Source organism: Pangasianodon hypophthalmus, chromosome 5 (assembly GCF_027358585.1).
Source record: "Pangasianodon hypophthalmus isolate fPanHyp1 chromosome 5, fPanHyp1.pri, whole genome shotgun sequence".
Lineage (NCBI taxonomy): Eukaryota > Metazoa > Chordata > Actinopteri > Siluriformes > Pangasiidae > Pangasianodon > Pangasianodon hypophthalmus.
The window spans coordinates 24,391,575-24,411,404 of NC_069714.1; the positions used below are offsets into that span (position 1 = coordinate 24,391,575).

The 19,830-nt window shown below is 39.0% G+C and overlaps 1 protein-coding gene across 5 annotated transcripts in view; it reads right to left on the reverse strand.

Moving 5' to 3' along the window:
- Positions 1-226: 226 nt before the first annotated feature.
- LOC113525658 (activin receptor type-1) overlaps positions 227-19,830 on the reverse strand; it is a 45,863-nt gene continuing 26,259 nt past the window's right edge. For 4 of the 5 annotated variants that reach the window (XM_026912229.3, XM_026912236.3, XM_026912254.3 and 1 more), the window contains exons 2-11: positions 18,636-18,709; positions 17,842-18,099; positions 16,371-16,622; positions 15,571-15,834; positions 9,998-10,203; positions 6,497-6,596; positions 4,748-5,284; positions 3,322-3,519; positions 1,786-1,916; positions 227-1,162 (exon numbers count right to left, since the gene is read on the reverse strand). In XM_026912229.3, the coding sequence (XP_026768030.3) occupies positions 1,028-1,162; positions 1,786-1,916; positions 3,322-3,519; positions 4,748-5,284; positions 6,497-6,596; positions 9,998-10,203; positions 15,571-15,834; positions 16,371-16,622; positions 17,842-18,099; positions 18,636-18,702 (2,148 nt within the window). In that variant the 5' untranslated portion in view covers positions 18,703-18,709 and the 3' untranslated portion in view covers positions 227-1,027. The remainder of the gene's footprint in view (positions 1,163-1,785; positions 1,917-3,321; positions 3,520-4,747; positions 5,285-6,496; positions 6,597-9,997; positions 10,204-15,570; positions 15,835-16,370; positions 16,623-17,841; positions 18,100-18,635; positions 18,710-19,830) is intronic. The other variant, XM_053234229.1, reaches the window with a different exon arrangement.

A 19,830-nucleotide genomic window follows, 5' to 3' on the forward strand; every position in this document is an offset into this window, starting at 1 on the left:
TTGGCAAAACAGCCAAATAAACATTTTATGATGAAATCTGCTAATCATTACATCATAAAAAATAAGTTTAGGGTGAAATCTATACTGTCTTAATTACTACAGTAAAATTACATATTTAAATAGGAAATAAAATAAACCAACATTTTTTTAAAACGTAGGTTGTGTGGTCAGTGCAAATACTCATTTATAAACAGTTTACAGGCATTGCCTAATGTTTTTGAGTTAAGAATCTTTTTTTATTTACTTTAGCATCTATACTCAATAAAGCTTATGAAACAAACAAAAGGAAAATAGCTAAATGCTCAATAATACAAAAAATCAGTGACACGTTAAACATCTCAGGCAAAACAGTAACAGAGTGGCTATTGTACGGTTCAAAAACGTAACGTTAAATAAATTACAGCTCGAATGACATAAATGAAGGCAGAGATGCTCTTTTTTATCATTATACTGTAAACGGCAGTGCAAAAGTAAACAACAAAAAAAGACTGTAACGTAAAACTAAAAGTTGCTTGCGTTATCTCTGTGGTTGATAATGGATAAGGATACAATGCTAGTGGAATATAAAATACAGCCTTTTTTGGCAAATTGTCATCGTTTTCCCTCCAGATTCTTCCGTAACAGTGCAAGTAAGGAATGCCAGCGACTGCCAGTGCAATTAATCAAAAAGAAGCATTGACAATATTGCTAAATGAAAGACGTCATTTCCAGACAGTTCTAAAAATCAAAGCTGCGTTAGAAGTAAACTGGAGCTCTAAAGCGACTTTCTCCTTTTCAGGTCTTGCTACAATAACAGTCTCTGTGAAAGCTAGGTCACATATCTGCAGTCTTTTTAAATGCCCTCTGTGCCATCTTTGGATGCCAAAATGTGTCCCACTGTACGTTTTAAAATAAATACATTGTGCCTCTAAGAGAGCACTGTGCCCGTGCGGTCCCTTTTTTTGTGTTTGTTTTTTTCCTGGATCTCCAGACGAGTCGTCCGCTGGACATTATAAAGGCCTTTGAGGATCTTCCATATGAAAAGAGTTCAAATGTCCGCTTTAATTTTGTCCAAAGAATTATCGATTTTTGTCAGAGTCTTTTTGATGCGCAAAGCCGTGAGCCTCGCCGACGGGTTCTGGTACCAACACTCTTTCATGAGTTTGGCGATGGATGTTAAAGTCTGAAAAACAGAGAAAGAATAAGGAATCAAACAATGAAGCGAATGAATCAAGAGTCATTTATCTCAAGACAGTGAGGCAACTGAGGCTGAGAAGAGGTTTCTGCTTTGACTCCAATGTCAAATGCACCAATAAATGGCTAGTAGTTGCTGGTTACAGCTCTATTATGCCATTTTAGATTTCTTAACCTTAAGGCTTTCATCTGGTAACTGCATGGAAAACAGTGCAAAATGTTTAAGCTAATAAAGCATCATAATGTTCAAAATGCATGTTTTTTTTTTCTTTTCTTTTTTTTTTTTTTTTTTTTTTTTTTAAAGAGTTTAGGGTTGAGTCAGATTTGTTCCTTGCATAATTCAGAAACTAAAATATGAATCATAGGTTTTTAGAGTTACAAAATTTTAAAGTGATCTTTCTTCTAAATGTAACAGAGGGAAGTGAATCAAGTGTCAAGTGTATCCAAGATTATATATATATATGAATATTCATGTTTTACTTTTTCACTTACAGAATATCAGTATAGCTTTTCCTGTACTGCATTAAGATTAGGAAATTAAAATGAGGAATAACACTTAAGGACCCAAAAATGTTCAACATTTGAACTGATTGTGTTCAACTATATACTCACAGAATCTGAGAACCATCTGTTGGGGATGTTGGGTCTTTGCTGGTCTATACACACCACCTTTTTCATGTCCTCGAAGCTGGGGTCACTAGGCACTACGTCATGGAAGGGAGGTTTGTAGTCTTCTACAATACCTGCATAGTCAAATTGGATAAATTAAATAGTTAAAAAAAAAAAGTGAAACACATTTTACTTTCCAATTATCACATTTGGGATCCAGATTTCCAAATAAGCAGTGGGGTAATTACCAAAGCTGAATTGTGCTAATTTGTCTAATGTGTGGTTTATGCAGGTGGATTATGCAATGGAAATGTGCCCTGGGTCGAGCTTCACGGCTGACAGATTCTATTAATAGCAAGCTAAAGCCGTGCACAGGAGAGAAATCGGCGTCCATTTCAGATACTGCACTAAACACTAGTGATGGCACGAGTGTCACATGACTGATCTACAATATGTTTTCAGTCTCAGCCATTAATAGCGCTAGAACGTTTTTGTGTCAGTCCCACAGATATGTTACAGGGACATTTCTGATCTAGTATCTCAGCTTCCTTCCTGCAGTCCCTGTTTCTGCTGAGCCATTTGTACTTCAACTGAGGTCCCAAATTTAAAAAAATCTTATATTAACACATTCAGCAAAGCACAGAATACCACTGATTAACGACGAACATTAAATCGTAAAGTGCTGCAACACATGAATAATCAAGCTTCATTTTAACATCAACATTAAAGTATGAATACAGTTGAATTACTCAGTTTTCATCCCTAGAAATTCTTTCCTAACCCCTGCTTAAGCGTACTTTGCATTCCAAGCTTAGCATGACCTCCATAAATACAGTTTGATTAAATATCTCTGCTTAGCATTTTAAAATTGTTGTATACCACACATTTTACCTAGTTTCCACTAACAATTCTACCAAATAGTTTGGATGTTGCATTTTTATTTCTTTGCACAAACTTAACACAAAGTATGGCCTGGGGATCAAACAGATGCATTTAGCCAAGGGTTATTTGGGGAACAAATTTGCATTTCCAAAGAAAATATAATTGCCTCTATGAGCCTGTAAAGGAGAAAATTGTAGCCTATGATTTTTTGAAATAAACAACATCCACCTGTTCTGGTGTGTGCCCACAGGGGAACTATAATTCACTAATGACTAGCTTGCAAAAATGTACCCAAAAAAAAAAAAAACCACCAGCAGCATTCCAGACTGCTTTTATTTTACAGAAAAGTTTATCTGCAGACATTCAAGCTTTTCTGAGATGGTGTAATTTTATAACCACAGGATGATAAACACTTATGCTGGCTACTAACTTAACTGGCTTAGAATTCTGCCAAAAATCCTGATTATGAGATCCAATAAGAAAATCCTGTCAGGCTTGTTCATGATAGCTAGTTGGCTAATTGTGTGTCTACTGTTGGCGTTAAGATGATGAGAGAAATGCTCACTTTCTCTTTTTCTGAAAGGGCTACAGCCACGAAGCAAAAAAGGTTTGATTAGACAGACAGGAGGCATCAGTGGAGGTAAAAAACTGACTGACCATTGCTGACTGTGCGTCTGGCGATCTCCCACAGCACGAGGCCGAAAGCCCAGATGTCCACTCGTTTGTATGACTCGAAGCAGTCCACCTGAATGGAGTCATCCAGCACCTCGGGGGCCATGTAGCGTTTGGTGCCCACCTTAGGGTTATTCCCCACATCCAGCTCGTTTGTGTCCTGGTAATGCATCACTGCCAGGCCTTAGGGGTCAAAAAAAGATAAAATACATACTATATTAACTATATTTAAAGACCTTGTGCAGGTTAATATTGTGCCATGTTTGTTTATATCAAATTATTTCATAGTCATTCTGTGTTCAAAACTAGCCAGAGCATTTGAGGAGGGGAAAAAGAAAATCATCTTTGAAATAATGCACATTGCCCTCTTGTGGACGTATAACAATACAATAACAAAAGGCAGAAATGGAATGGAAAATCAATAAACTATAATGAGCACAAAGAACACTCAAAACATCCCACTAACACACAACCTGTGCTTTTCAAAAATATTACATTCACTCAAGTATAACCATAACAGCATATTTTCTAATTCTGTTTCCGTGACAAACAATGGCAAAAATAAACTTGTCCCGATGCGTAATGTGTCGTGTTTCTTTCACATGCTTGAAGCTGTTTACGAAAAAGTTGTTTACCAAAAAACTCAGAGAACCCTTCCATCCTATCTCTGACCTCAGCGAAGCAAAGCTTCCCAGTATTCACAGCATGGTATACACTTTAATGGATTTTTCATTAAGGCTTCCGACTGAAGCTGGGCTGAATTTTCGGAGCCTAATGGGCACCTGATGTTCCGGTGAGCTGGAAGAGCCTCACAACATTCTAGTAGGAGGTTTTTTTGAAACAGGGCAAAGTGCTCTTGGGTTCTCTGTAGAGAGACGGCGCTGATCACTATTATTAGCAGGTCAGAATGGCAAATGTTACTAATGAATTGAGAAGGGAAAAAAAAACACTTATCTAATGAAAAGTCATAAAGTGACCATGAAGTTACCGGGCTGATCGAAGTTGCCTATTAAAAATGAATATCTGACCTTATGCTTTTTCCTTCCTTACAATGAAAACTTGCTTTAGCGTTTCCTTTTTTTCATTTGTTGCTTATTTTATATTGCTTGTTCTTTAACCTGTATTCTTTTTTACACTTTTTTACTAAATCTATTGAAACACTAAAATCTATAAATCTAACTGATTCATTTGGGACATATAACAACAACAACCATTATCATTATCATTATCATTATTATTAGTAGTAGTAGTAGTAGTAGTAGTATGTAAATGCACTCACTACTTAAAGAGTAACAGCACCCAAACCCATTCCTTATATTTTTGTGAACACTTTGTCTTTTTTTTTTTTTTTTTTTGCAAAACTGCTAATTAGTTTGAAACGAACTGTCTCCAGCCTCAAGCGTGTCCTTACCGAGGTCGGCGATGCAACACTGGCCATTCTTATTCACTAAGATGTTCTTGCTCTTCAGGTCTCGGTGAGCTATGGCCGGCTTGCCCTGTGTGCCGAAGATCTCTACATGCAGGTGCGCCAGGCCGCTGGCGATGGACAGCGCCATCCTCAGGCAGGCCGGGGCATCCAGCGTGCTCAGCTGCAGATAGTCGTACAGCGAGCCCATCTCGTGGTAATGTGTGATCAGCCATAGCTGAGTGCTAGAGTTACGAGACGTCATGTCTGATGCAATAAAGCCTGTACGAAGAGAGAAAGAAATTTGTATTAATCTTACATTATGAACGTTAATATTCTTATTTCGTATTGTATTTAATCCTAATACAGCCAGCTGAACAGAACAGGTGGACGTACCCAGAATGTTCTCATGCCTCAGCAGCACTGTGTTGTAGATCTCAGTCTCACGGAACCAGGACTTCTCGTCTCGGGAGGAGAAGATTTTCACAGCTACGTTCTCACCCTGCCACTGACCTCTCCACACCTCTCCATAACGCCCTTTCCCTGAGACACCACATACACAAACACACATTTTAAGCTCATAGCTGGAAGCACTGCAGCCAGAAGGAATGTGTTTCAGTTTGTTCACTTCCTCCACAGGAAACTTTTTATAGGAACTCAGTAACTTTAGCCGCATTTCCACTGGACAAGCCACCGGGGGTCTGACTTTTGTTACTGGACCATAGTTCAAAATGTTTAGCTACTGAGTGTAGGTACCTTTCTTCCAACTAGGAGCTACTCAAGTGACTCAAACCCAGACTTCACAGAATGCCCAACTTTTTTATCTATTATTTTAAATCCTGCATTTATCTATTACTAGAGCATCTATAACAATTTATTACTAGAGCATGTTTTATATAGACTGCAGAGCATGCTGCTGAACAAAATTTTGTTTTGGCTTTTACAAAGTTAGCAACTCAATTTTGTATATGTTGGCTTGTGCAATAAAATTAAAACAATAAAGAACAACACGACTTTGTTACGTTACTGAAAGACTGGCTGTTCTTTAGTTTATTACTTGTGTTATTTTACATAATGGTCCAATGGAATTGTGTAGTTCTTGTGCAGTTGTGTTTCAGAAGTCGATAATTCCTTAAAAGGTTCAGAAACACTGGTGGAAATTCAAACACATACACAAATGCATACACAACTGCCAAGATTTCTGACGGTAAGCCCAGCATTCCTGTTATTCTTAGCTTAACCCTAAAAATTTCCAGAAGAATGCTGTTGTGCATAAAATACCATTAAAATACGTAGTATTATTTTATGAAATAATTTGTTAAATCTTAAGATCAGTTCTTCATACATTTAACAGCAGACAGTCTTTATCAGTAAACTGCTCAGGCCTTCTTCTCTTAATCCAACCATGTCAGTGGACTTAAAAGGCATGTAGCCTCACAGCCGTCTGGAGGAAGGCTGGGAAAAACACTGTCTCTTTCAGATTAACACCAAGACTTTGATATTTACTGCCTCTGGGGATCACGCAGGATTAAACACATTCATCTAATCGGTACCCACACACCCTACATCTGTCTCTCATTCTCTGAGGAAAAAAAGAAATGGTTTTCTCTTCACTAAATTTTGAAAGAAAAAAAGCAGTGACGTGACAGAATCCCTAAACAGCTCAAACAACAGATGTGTATGTCCTTGGTAAACACACAGACACATAAAACGAGACATTTTCTAAGGAGAAGAGGAGACAGATTAGATACACACCCACACACTCGTTCAGTGTAATCTGTCTGGCGACTGTTCTCTGTACCAAGAAAGGCAGTCCAGAACCGCTGCCTGATGTGCATGAGTGGTCCAACAGATCCTGCAGACAGAGAGAGAGAGAGAGAGAGAGAGAGAGAACTATAAATAATGATCATGCCGACTCAGGTAAATGGTTAGTCAGTCTTTAATACATAAGAATAGGGTGGCCCTCTGGTGGACAATCTGAAGAAGTGTACACTAGGTATTGGGGCAGGGCTTTAACCTGTCTTTAAGGTGGAGAAAAAAAATGAATCATCTCACAAGCTAGATTTTCAGCCTCTGCTAAAGATTTTAGTACATTCGTCATTAACTGTCAAGAACCAACAACAGGAAGAGGTGCTTGACTGACACAGCAAATGGCCAACCATACAGTGAACTTTCTTTAATCTAGGGCTTATCTTTCTCCAAAAAGCTCATTGTCACACAGTATTAAAAAGTTTGAAATGTGTGTATACATGAAAGTGGGAAATTGCAACCTTCAAGATTATAAAGCTTGTGTTTCCTCCAAAGCTACAGCGCAAAACACATTTATGTGCCCTGCCTAGGCCAGGGGTTCTCAGACACTTTGTATTCAGGGACACCTTTAACTGTAAAATAAATTCAACTGATCCCATCTAAGCTGTCTTGTTTTGGAGTAGTTTAATAATTTATATAGCATTCAAATTCTAATTTTATTGGCCACACACAACCATACACAGTGAAATGTCCAGTCCATTGACAGTCTGCATTGTTAAAAAACAGAATTTACATAAAACAGAATTTACTAGCATAGACATAGAAAAAGAAAAATATAACAACCTAATATAATGCACATAAATAAAAATAATAATAATAATAATAATAATAATAATAGTTTAATAACTAGCGTTGTGATTTCCACCGACATTACAATATTTTTAAAAAATAATAATAATAATCACAAACCCAGTGGGGGTCCCTGAACCCCATGTTGAGAACCAATGCCTGGGCCAGAACATCTGAATGTCAGTACAAGAGGCAGAACTTTTTTAAATTACAGGTAAAGCTTTTTGAATTGGAGAGCTTGTAATTATTTGCAGATATTACAAATTCCCAACCCTTCTTGAAATCTCATCTTATTATTTAGTTATTGATCTTAAAACATGTATAGTAATTAATATTAATTAAGTAATTAGAGTAAAGAAATAGTACCCTAGATGACAATTTTGACTGAATGTGACTGAATTTTCAAGAATTCATTATGAAGCCATTTTACTACAATGCAAATACAGCCACTAAAGCCTGAATCGTTTAGGCCAGAACACATCCAATCCGTTTTTCTGTTGGAAAGAAATCGCACCGAGTCGGACCCAGTTTGACTTTCCACAATTAGAAGCTTCAATAGTGCCAGCACTTATCCCGTTCCTAATCCTCCTTCCAGACTCAGTTTAAACCCGGAGTGTCCGATTCCCTGGCCTGGTTTGGAATGCAGAGTCCTAACAACACCAGATGGAGCCATTGAGCAACCAAGCAGACCTGGACTTCTATCAGCACTACACGCTATTTAAAAAAAATACATCCAAGAGCATAAGGGGGAAAAAGAGGATGTAATCCGAAGCAACAACCAGAGATAAACACATCTGCCTGATGAAGACAATTTGGAGAGCAGGGGAATGTAAGCGTGAGAGCGCAAACTTAAACCCCTGCAGCTTTAAATAGCAATCTGGGCTGGGTACTCTTGAGAGACACGACGGCTTTGGAAGCTCTGTATCTGTATGGCATGGTTTTTTTTCCCCTCAGAAAAAAAATCATGGACTGATCCCACTTTAAACCCAAGACAACCAAGAGATGCTGCACATGTGTTCCTCCAAGAGCTCTTCAACTGTTTCTAATACCATCTCTGGCCGTCTCTCTCAGCACTGGAAAATACTTTTTAATTATGCTCAGGCAAACATGCAGCCGCTGCATAGTTCAGCCCCGGTTGCCAAGCACTCCATGAGGCTCTGTGAATACGGCTTGAAAAAGATCCAACACCAGCAACTCAGCAAACACACCCCGCAACACTGTAGGAGATTGCTAAAGGAGCGGGCTAAATACCCTGGCTCGCTTGCCTGAGGGGGGATTAATGAACGAGAGCACAGATTTTTGGGAAGTTTTCAGAAAGGACAACTACATTAACTTGAGCAAATAAACACCAAGAGCCAGGAAAGGAGCACTCAGTGAGGGACACAGCTTGCTGGGCTTGACAGTGCAAAATTATTACAGAAATGGCCAAAGCCAAACATTCGTCATTTTAAAAAATACTGCAGTTTTAACCAGTCATTTAACAAAGTTTCAAAGTTGAAAAACTTAGCTTTTTTCAAGTAAGCACAAAAAAATTTAACAGTAAATTACCAGAAAATATCCAGTGTACTGCTTTGCTGTAAAATATATCATGTACATAAAAGGCCCCTGAAAGTGTCATTTTAAACCATTCAAAATAATCTGTTGTTTTACTTATTTGTTTTTTTTTACCCCAATAACTTCAAAAACCAAGCATTAAAACACAACACTTCATTAAGAATGTAAGGCTTTATGAATATACACAAACATTCAATTTGAAAATGGCTCCATATTTTTCCTCTATATATATTTTCAAGCTAACCAGTTAGTAAATTAGCTTATAAACTAGCTTGCGTTTGTCATACGGTGATGCTGTATCAGAGTTTCAGTTTGTCTGGTTAAATTCTAATATCTAAACAGCAGCTTGTCTGAATATCCTACAGCATGTCCCAAAAGTCTCCATACATAGCGCAAATAGACACTTTTTAGCAAAAGGTCTTCCAAGATTTTATATTGGTAGTTTATATTATATTTTGTTTTTCAGATAGCCTTTAAGAATGGCTTTGACAAAAGAAGAACGTAGTGAAATCATTCTCATGGCTGGATCGGGAAACTGTTGCAAGATTGTGATGGACTTTAACAGGAAACATGGCAAGCACATCACACACGACACTGTTGCCAAACTTATTAACAAATTCAAAAAGACTGGAAGTGTTGCGAACCAACCAAGAAGTAGACGTCCACCAACAACCACTGACAAAGGCACAACCGACATGGTGCTGGCATACATAGTCCGCTACGTATGGGGACTTTCGGGACAAATTTGTTTATTAGCTAATTTAGCTAGCTAGCTAATCGTGTACACTTTATAGCTGAAAGTTTCCTCTAACGTTCATCCTCTAATAATTTCGTCATCGGATGTTATACCCTTGGAGCCTCTTTTCTGATATCACAAAATGAACACTCCTCAGAATCAGCATTTTACAAAAGAACAAATCTGACTCAAACACTAATCTTTATCATTAAAATCAACTATACAAGCCCATTTTTGAGTACAGGAGAACTTAACGTATCCTGTACTCAAAAATGGGCTTGTATAGTTGATTTTAATTATAAATATCAAGCAGCAATTAGGGGACCAAACACTGCTGTGTAGGTACATATAGCGCATGCAAGTCTCACCGCAAGTGTGCTTTCACCAACGTTGGATGCGATGAGCCCATCAATGGTGCCGTACTCAGCATCGCGGGCTGTAAGCCGCTCCATGTGGTTACGGTGGATTCGACGGAAAATCAAGATGGCCACCGTTGAAAGGATAATGAGGACAATCACTGGAGCCACAATTACGATGGCCAATGTTGTTACACTATAGTTAGGGCCCTCTACCACTGTGAGAGAGAAAAAGAAATTATTAAACACAACTGTATTTCAGTTTACTGATCTATTTCTCTTAGTGACACTAAAAAGGCTTGAACATTTGTTGCAATTGTATTATTGTATATGGGAGAAAGGGTGCAGAGATGTAATTATTAACTCGGTTCAACTCAGTTCAACTGTTCATGAATTCTTTCTATTCATTTTCAACACAAAGAGACTTCTTTAACTCCATTTACCCAGGTGTGCCCCATTGCCTGAGGCTACATACACAAATACACACACAGACACACAAAAGAGTTGCAGTAAAGACTGGGCTTTTGCTGGGAGAGGCTATAATAATTAGGTTTGGTGAAGCCCACACTCGGTCTCCCTGCACCCAATCTGCCTGGACCACACAGACAGTGGCTAACGGTGCAGCACACACACACACACACACACACACACACACACACACACACACACACACACACACATACAAATGCATCTCTATCCTGCTCTGAGGCTCCTACACAGTGGGAGAGCACACAGCGCTGGCCTGAGGAGCTCCACAAACAGACAGTAGGCTGATCGAGCTAATGGTGGACAGAATGAGGGCTCAGAGTGGGTTTACATTTGAGTTGGGGTGGGAAAAAGATGAGAGAAGGCTATAGAAAAAACTCAGAGCCCTGGGATGGTTTAAGGAGAGTTAAACCCAGGCTAAAAGTAGGCTGAGACAGGTTCTGAGTGGGTTCACTGTGGGCTAAAGTTAGGCTCAGTGTGGGCTGAGTGAAGGTTTTCACAAAGTCGGAAAAGCACTTTGGAACAAGGAGCAAAAGACAGTTCAGAATTCATTCTCAGGAACAGAAATGTCCAAACTAGCTTCCCAGCTCTGCAATAACCAGTAGCAGTGTATATAGTGGTGGGAATTGGCAGGAATTTCGACTGCGACAAAAGGAACATGTATGAGGAGAGGTTGGTTGAGATGCATTGCGAAGTAGCACCAGCAGACGCAAAGCAATTCATTTAACAAATTTCCCATTAAGTTGTCGTGTAACTCCTGTTCTGAATCAACAATCGTGTGTTTATCTCAGATAAGTGCTACATTGTTTACTTTCCTAACCTAGCCTAAACAATATATAATTTAATGAATCAAGTTATACATTTTTTCTGCTTTTTGTTTGTTGGGGCAGATCTTCTCTTTCAACTCAACTTCATGGACTGTTTCTTATGAAGTTAGCCTTTAAGAGCTGTTGCTTTGGAATGTAAATTATAGCTTAGCTAACAACATTTTTAACAAGAATCTTACTCAGCACTGCTGAGACAATGTGTTTCCTTAGATGATAAAAAAAATATCTACCTTATCTCAGGTAAAGCTTACCAGCATTTTGTTAGAAAAGACAACAAATGAGATGGAATATGTGACGGAAGTTCAGCATAGCAACACCCATAGTGCGTAAGTATGAACGAGATGCATAGCGTCTTTCATGCCTTTTAATCAGGTTTGAGTTCATATTTATGCTGCTGGATGTTTCACTACAAACAGCAACAATCTACTATCATAACACCTTATAGAACTGCAAGCCTGCAAATAACTAAGATACCTCCTACTCTTGAGCAGATACTTTATTTACAGCTACTTGTACTAGAAACAGTACTTTACTTTAAAGCTTCATCCAACTGTAAAAAGAATTTTCACATTAAGCTAGCACTATCCAAGAATAGTGGTTTTGCTAGTTCATTGATTTTGAAAGTAATTCAATGCTACAAGTGCTGCAAAATGAGTGTCCTTAACTGTTTAAGGGCAGTCTTTTCACAGTAAGCCAGCACTTGTTTGGCTTCTGTCTGGAACAAGTAACAATAAGTAATTCAGTGCAAACAGTGCTATAGAAAGTTCACATAAAACAAATAAAGCTTCCAATTATTGACCTACATTTCTGTATTTCATCATGTTAAATAGAGCATCAGAAGCAGAAACTCGAAAACCTGGTTAAATGTATAAAACGCTCCACTATTCTTGTTCTTACTTTGCACTATGGGCGTCACCATGTTGAAATGACGTTACGGAATTCCAACTCTGAGAAGTCAGTGTTCCTGAGAAAGTGAAAGAGTATTACAAGTTGGAAAGCTGTTCATACCGTATGCATGTTTCCTACTCAGGAGTCGGCAACTTCCCGGTTTCTACCTGGTCATGAACGCAGCATTAAACTAGACTTGAGGGCACAGAATGGGTTGAATTTGTGCTGAAGGTGGGCTGAGATGTTAAAATGGGTTAAACACAGGATAAAGGTGGGCCAAACAAGGGCTTATGGTGGTCCTGAACTACAGCACACAGCCAGCAGCTCCACACAGCAGAACCGCCCACACACTCCCGTGCGAGTCTGCAGGAGAGAGGGCTGCACTCCAGACAAAGACGCCATTTTCTGCTCACTTGCACTCAAGACTCCTTTTTTCATATAGTATACAGAGAGGAATCCAGCAGTCTGATTAAAATTGTGCTACATCTCTCACACACACACACGAAAACATGTATGCAGAATAACACATGCACAGACAGGCATGCACACGCGCACACACACACACACACGCACAAACCTACAATTTAAAGAAGACATCATAATTCCTCTCACATAATTCCCCTTTTTATTCCTCCAAGAGAAGAATGCAGAGTTAAGACAAGAAAGCATTTTCTTCTATCCCAACAGATCTGATAAATCCTCGTCTCCTGCGCTTTCTGACGTGTGACAGACATAAGCTCTATCTCAAAGGTCAAGAAGCCAAAGAAGAAAAAAAATAACTCCTGCAAAACCTGTTTTTCCAAAGAGATCATAGCGCCGACAACCAAAGACACTTGCTTGTTAGAATGTTAAGACCTCGTGTACTCATGCTGTTACGGTTATTTTATAAAAGATTATTAACTAAGAATTGTGCAACATATATAAAGTACTACATGAGGTGGATTTTTGTTCACCGGATAATTGCTTAACATTGCATTTATATTGTCAGTGGAGGTGACCACTGCAAAAGATGATTATGCAAAGTCTATATAAATTCTACATGAATTGAATTATAAGGATATAATGGAGGTTAATAGCATGGAGGGAGAAAATGTGCTTTAAATGCTTCTTTTTAAAATAGATTCTCAGCTTCACTTATGTGCATTTTATCCTCCTGGCTCAATACAGTGTGCCGGAATATAGCATAAATTATAGCAGTCAAAACAAATTTCAGTGTTTGCATAATTGCAAGTTTGCATAATTACATATCCAAAAGCAAACAAATTCTCATTTGAACATTTATGATCCCATATTCTACTTTTATTTGAATGAAGTCTTTTAAAACTTGTTTTCTAAACTTTTTCACAGAAATTATTTCATGATATTTGAGAAAGGATCTGAAAAAATTATACTTTTTTCCTCACTTTTCAAACTAAAAGTGATATTGAATTTACATTTTTAGTCACTTTTTTCTGTGGATGAATATCAGATGACCCTCTACTGGTCATAATGCACTATGTATATTATACCCTATGCAGCAAGCATATATAGTGACTAAGAATCCATTTGGGATTCAGCCTAATTGTGCATTAGAGAAGCTGAAATATCATTAATATTAAAGTTGAAGGATTTCTTAAAGGCTTAAGAAAATGTAAGATAAATAATTATAATAAAAATAATCAAACATTTCAGCTTATGATAAAACTATTATATTGAATCCTTTGGTTAGGAAATCAACCATTTTCACCATAAATGGCTTGTGTGGTACAAATCCTAGAATCTGGAAAAATCCATCTTTTCTACCACTACCATCATAATCAAAGCACAAATTTCACAGGCTCCTGGAGGCAGGTGGGCATCGTGACTCGTCTCCTTCCTGTTTCCACAAGGACAGGAGAGGAAGAAACCCTTCACTGAAGCGAAAAGTTGCTGTCCAGCAGCTTCCCTTTCACAGCAGGACTGTTTCCCCTCTTTATTGTGTGACATGTAAAGCTGAAACACACATGAGTCTGAAAAGACCGATTTCAGAGGAGCAGTGAGTGATAATGGCAGATAATTTCATGCCCTGCTGTGCTGAGAAGAAATGTGTCAGCCTGAGCCTCGGCTAAACGAAGCCCAGCACAGGCCTCTGATCGGACAACAGGGATTTGAGAACCGTTACTGGAATCTCAGCCCACAATGGAGTTGATGTGAGAGAGTCTCGGAGAGGAGAAAGGAGAGGTGAAGGGCATTCAGGGCCTGTAATCCAGGATTCACACAGAAACACGTCTCAGCACCTGCTGCACTGCTCCTGCTCCTGTGTGAGGACGCCAAGCTTTAATACAACAGCAAAAGGGTTTCACTGACCATGCCTGTGGTCAGAGTGGGACTAATAAAAAGAGCAGCGTGTGTGTGTGAAGGTGTGAGGAGACCCACAGTGCATGCTTACAACCATGAAAATGGTGACATTTTTTCAAAAGTGTAATAACGGGAATGATCACATGACCTTCAGGTAAAGATTTCATCAGAGTTTTTAAGGAATGAAGCACTTGTGAGGGTGTGATGTTACAGGAAAATAATCAACAATGGGCTGGTGTGATATGAGGTGGAGTAGTTACTGTTACCACCCAAAGATTATTTTCCTATAATAGCACTTGAAAGTTCTTCAAGTTAATAAGACAAACAAACACAGCTTGTCTGTTACTCAGAAAGTTCTCTATCCAGAAGACTCAGGATAGAGAACTGCAATCCCAACTGTAATGTTGGAAAATTTACTGTTACAAAGCACTGACGCTGGAGTCTCCTTCTATAAATGACAAATAAAACGTCTCCTTACATATCAACAATTAGTCCCTCTGAATGACTTGTTGCTATAGAAATGATAACGTACCAGAACGAGCACATTAATATAATCCTTACCTTATTAATATAACAAGCACAAAAATAATGAAGTACCACATATGAAAAGAAATTGCTGATTAATTTGGAAATCCAAATGCTAGGTCAGTCAGCATCTTGCTCTGATCTATTGTAGAGATTAACCTCTTGAATGAGTCAAAGGAATTTGCACCAAAATCCACTGGGTCCAGCAATAAGGGTTTCTCGTCCTCAAACTTTCCAAACTCTTTTTTTGGAACTTCTACTTCCCATTTTCAAAGATCTATGATGTAAAATTATTGTTTCTTATGGCAAAAAGAAATGAAGGACATCCTTGCACGTGGTACTGTGTGCATTGTTCACCATGTGCAAGGATGTGGTGTGGAAAGGCAATCATTCACTTTGCATAAGGCCATCTGCCAAATGAATACATGTAAATGTACACACATTTATTTGCGTATCTACAATGGTGTGCCCATAAATGGATATAAAGTACATATGCATTAGAATGTGATAATTTATGTATATGTGTATGTGTGTGTGTGATACCTCGGACAGGCAGAGCCACGCTGAGGTTCATATTACACAGGTGAGCCTGGCAGCACTCGACAATCTGGTCAGGTGAGGGCGGGGTTTTGCAGGTCATGCGACCCTGCTCGTACACAGTAAAGCAGCCCTTCTGATGGACCAGCACTCCGTCACTCACAGTCAGAGACGAGAAACACTGCTGTCCCTTACACCGCTCACCCCTCACACAAGAACGGCCCTCACACACACATTCGTGCTCTTTTGGAAGCAGTTTCGTCTCTGTGTCTGTTTAGAGGGAGGATGAGAGAAAGAACAGGTGTGCTGGTTAGCAAAGAATACAACTGAATTTAAATTAAATACAGTACACCACAGCACTGTTATATGCTCGATTCTGATTGGTCAGAAGACACTTATTCATTTTCTATAACAGCTTGACAGTTAAAAAAACATGTAATTGTTGATATGGTGAAGTGAAGAGAACATTTATGTAGCACTTTTGGAAGGAATCTCCAGTATAAAAGTCAGAGGTAAAGCTGTAATTTATTTCGCAGATGTTCCATGACATTAAATGCAACTATAAACAGATAAAATGTACAATGTCATTCTTTAATTATAAAAAAAATGAATTGTTGGCAAATTGCTATGGTATAAGACAAATAAAGCAACTTGGGACATGATGTTATGGGAAAATCAACTTCAAGGTGGTAACAGTAACTCTGCATCGTTGATTATTTTCCTATAACAGCACGCCTCCGAGTATTGTAACTGCAGTTATGCTTGATATTTAACTGAACTGAGGTAGTAAAGCTAACCCTGCTCACCTCTAGCTGGGGGTTCCACTGTGATGTTGGCATTACACAGGTGGCCTTTGCAACATTTAATGATGCTATCAGGTGAGCTAGGTGTGTCACAGTTAGCCCCGCCCCTCTGGGAGGCAGAGAAACAGCCTTTACGGTGCTGCAGGTTTCCGTTGGTGACTGTGACGGAAGAGAAGCATTGCTCTCCTACACACTGCCCCCCACTCGAACACTCCGCTCCCTCACACACACATACATGCTGTGTGGAGTCCTTATCTGGAAAGGAAACAAATGGATGAGAAACATAATTGTGAGTATTCTAGTCTTGATATCCTGCATATCCTGCCTGTGTATGCTGATCGAATTTAGTTTAGCAGTCTGGTTATCCTAGTCTAGATTAGTTTATCCTGGGCAGTATATGCTAGCCTAGATTCATTTAGCTTAGTCTCAGTAACTTGATCTAGATCCATTTATCCTGCTGTGTATATGCTGGTCTAGATTAGTTTAGCTTAGTCTTAGTAACCTGTTTTAGATTAGTTTACTCTGGTCTACTCTGGTCTACACTACTCTACATTAGTTTATCCTGGTATGTATATGCTGATTTCAATTAGTTTGTCCTGGTCTCTGTAAGGTAATCTAGTTTGGCCTATTCTAGGTATCCTGATCTAGATTAGTTTATCCTGGTCTATGTATGCTGATTTTGATTAGTTTGTCCTGGTCTCCTAAATTAAATTAAGGTAGTCTAGTTTAGCCTAGTCTAGGTATCCTGATCTTAGTTTATCCTGGTCTGTGCATGCTGGTCAAGATTTGTTTCCACTGTTATGGGTATCCTGGTATAGATTAATCTTGGTCTGTATATGACCAGACTACACTGGATAATTAGGTTATCCAGGTCTGAGTATCCTGATCTAGATTTGTTTACCCTGGCCTGTGTATGTTAATCTAGTTTAGTTTATAATAGCCTGTGTATTTTTGTCTTGGTTAGTTTTTCCTGGTCTAGGTATTCTGCTCTAAGTTTCTTTATCCTGGTCTGTGTATGAGGTTCTAGGTTAGTTTAATTTGGTCTGGGTATCCTGGTCTAGATTACTTTATCCCGCTTTGTTGTATGTTGGTCTAGATTAGTTAATCCAGATCTGTCTATCCTGGCCTATATACGCAGGTCTAGGTTAATTTATACTAATCTAGATTTTTTTGTATTTTGAATTGGTGCATAGCAAGCTGCAAAAGTAGATTCATGCATTCAGTTGGTTTAGGAAGCCACGTTAATTTTGACATTTTATTTGTGTTCAAAGGTAATTGATAAATTACAACACAACTTCAATATCCTGTTCATAGTCCTGGGAATGCAAACCGGGAACTTGTCCTGGAATTGTGTAATTCTAGTTCAGGAGAGTTCCTGTAATGCTTCCGTTCCTCTGAACATTTCAGATCCTTGGTGTAATTGTGCCTAATAACCACGGTGTCTTTATGTCTTTATGAAAATCAGGAGACTCACCCGAGCTTGGCAACTCCACAGTGAGGTTGCTGTTGCACAGTGTACCCTGGCAGCACTGCACCATGATGCCAGAATCCAGTGGGGAGCTTCCGCACTGTACCGCCTCTTCCTCCGTACCCACAATGCACCCCTTCTGTCGCAGGGTCGTCCCATTCCGGATGGAGACAGAAGAGAAGCACTGCTGGCCAAAGCAGCGGCCGTTGCTGCCGCATGACTGCCCCTCGCACACACACTCAAAGTCATTCACCGTCGCTTTATCTACGCGGGACACACACATATGCACACAGAGGTGAGTGAATCATTCTTCCTCCCTCTTTTATCTGCAGTACAGTGATGCAGAGAGCCGGCAATGTCAAATACTACTTCAGAGGTTACTAAAGTATGCTATGCAAAGCAGCAGTGAAATACAAGAAGAAAAGTCAAAAGAAGGACACAGAGTTTGGGATTCATTACACAAAGCTGTGCACATCATTTCCATTGTGGATTGGTTAATACATTATAAGTAGAAGGCGAGAGAGAGAAAGTCTCAAACACTCAGTCATCATTCTAGCTCTGAAAGGCAATCAGTGAAGCTATCACAAATAAGTTGACAGAGAGAGAGAGAGAGAGAGAGAGAGAGAGAGAGAGAGAGTGAGAGAGAGAGAGAAAGTGTCCTTGAACAAGGAGGATGCTAACTAACTCTCACTCACTCACCCACTCTCATAAACACACACAAGTCTGTAAATGGCCCTTCAGAGATTCGCTATCCTCCTGCATGTGAGGTTATGACTAGACAGAATCTGTGCAACTTTTACCTTCCACACTGGCAGCTGGTAAAACCATCAAGGCCACAAGCAGGAGGATCATGATGCCATCGACCATCGCAGACCTGGAAACAAATGCAAAGAAAAACATCATAAATTTAAACAAACTATGCTTCATATAAGCAGATTTCACCTTCTGTTTCTTTAAAACTGCTAACTCATATTCATCTGAGCTGGAGTAACAAAACTGCGTAGTTGCAAAAGAAAAAAAGAAAGAAAAAAAAAAACACCCCCCACACATGCAGACAGACGAAGACACCCTCCTACTGCTTGCCAGAAAAAAAGGAGATGCAATTCAAGCACCAGAGAACAGAGCGTGGAAGAGGAGGAGGAGAGATAGGGATAAAGAGAGTGTCAGAAAAGGGAAGTAGGCAGGCAAAAAGAGAGGGGGAACACGGGATTAGTGGAGCAAGAGGTCATGATTCCTCCACAACTGCACACCAGAGCAAAAGACAACAGCTGAGAAAAGCGTTCCATTGGTTCTGTTTACAAGCTGATTTTCATCCAGCTGAATGACTTCATTTCAAGTGCAGATTGCGAATAAATTGTTTATAAACACTCTAAACTCTTAAAAATCTTCATTTACATGCAAGTTACATGTAATCCAGAATCCAGAGTGTATTTATGGGCATGTAAGGAGTGTCCATTTACTACACCTATCAGATATATGTGAGCCCTGTCAGGGTGGAACAGGTACGTCTTAGTACGGCATGTTAGCCGAGTTTTCAATCATCTTGCTTGCGTTTTCAACAAATTTTAAATTATGTCAGTCTCAGCGAAATGTGCTCTACTCCGAATTCCCTCAATAAAGCCAAGAAAACCTGCGTCATACTGTTTTTAAACACTAGTGGGATGCTCATGCAACTTAAAAGCTATTTTTGCTGGCAGCATTCTAGTTAGCGAACACAGAGAATGTATGCCAAGATATCAATAAGTAATCAAAATGTACATAAAGTAACCAGATTACTGACTATGTAAAGTAAACATGACAAGCATCCTCACTCGAGCCCAAATTAAATTCACATTGAGGTGTTATGTCGAGGTGTCTACATAAATATCTTTATTGTACTATTGGTGGGATTATAATGCAATTATTAGATGCAGTGTAGCTTTTGTTTAATTAGTAAATACAGAATGCATTGTTTTTACCGTATGTTGCATTTCCTTTTCTATCATTTGAGTTGCA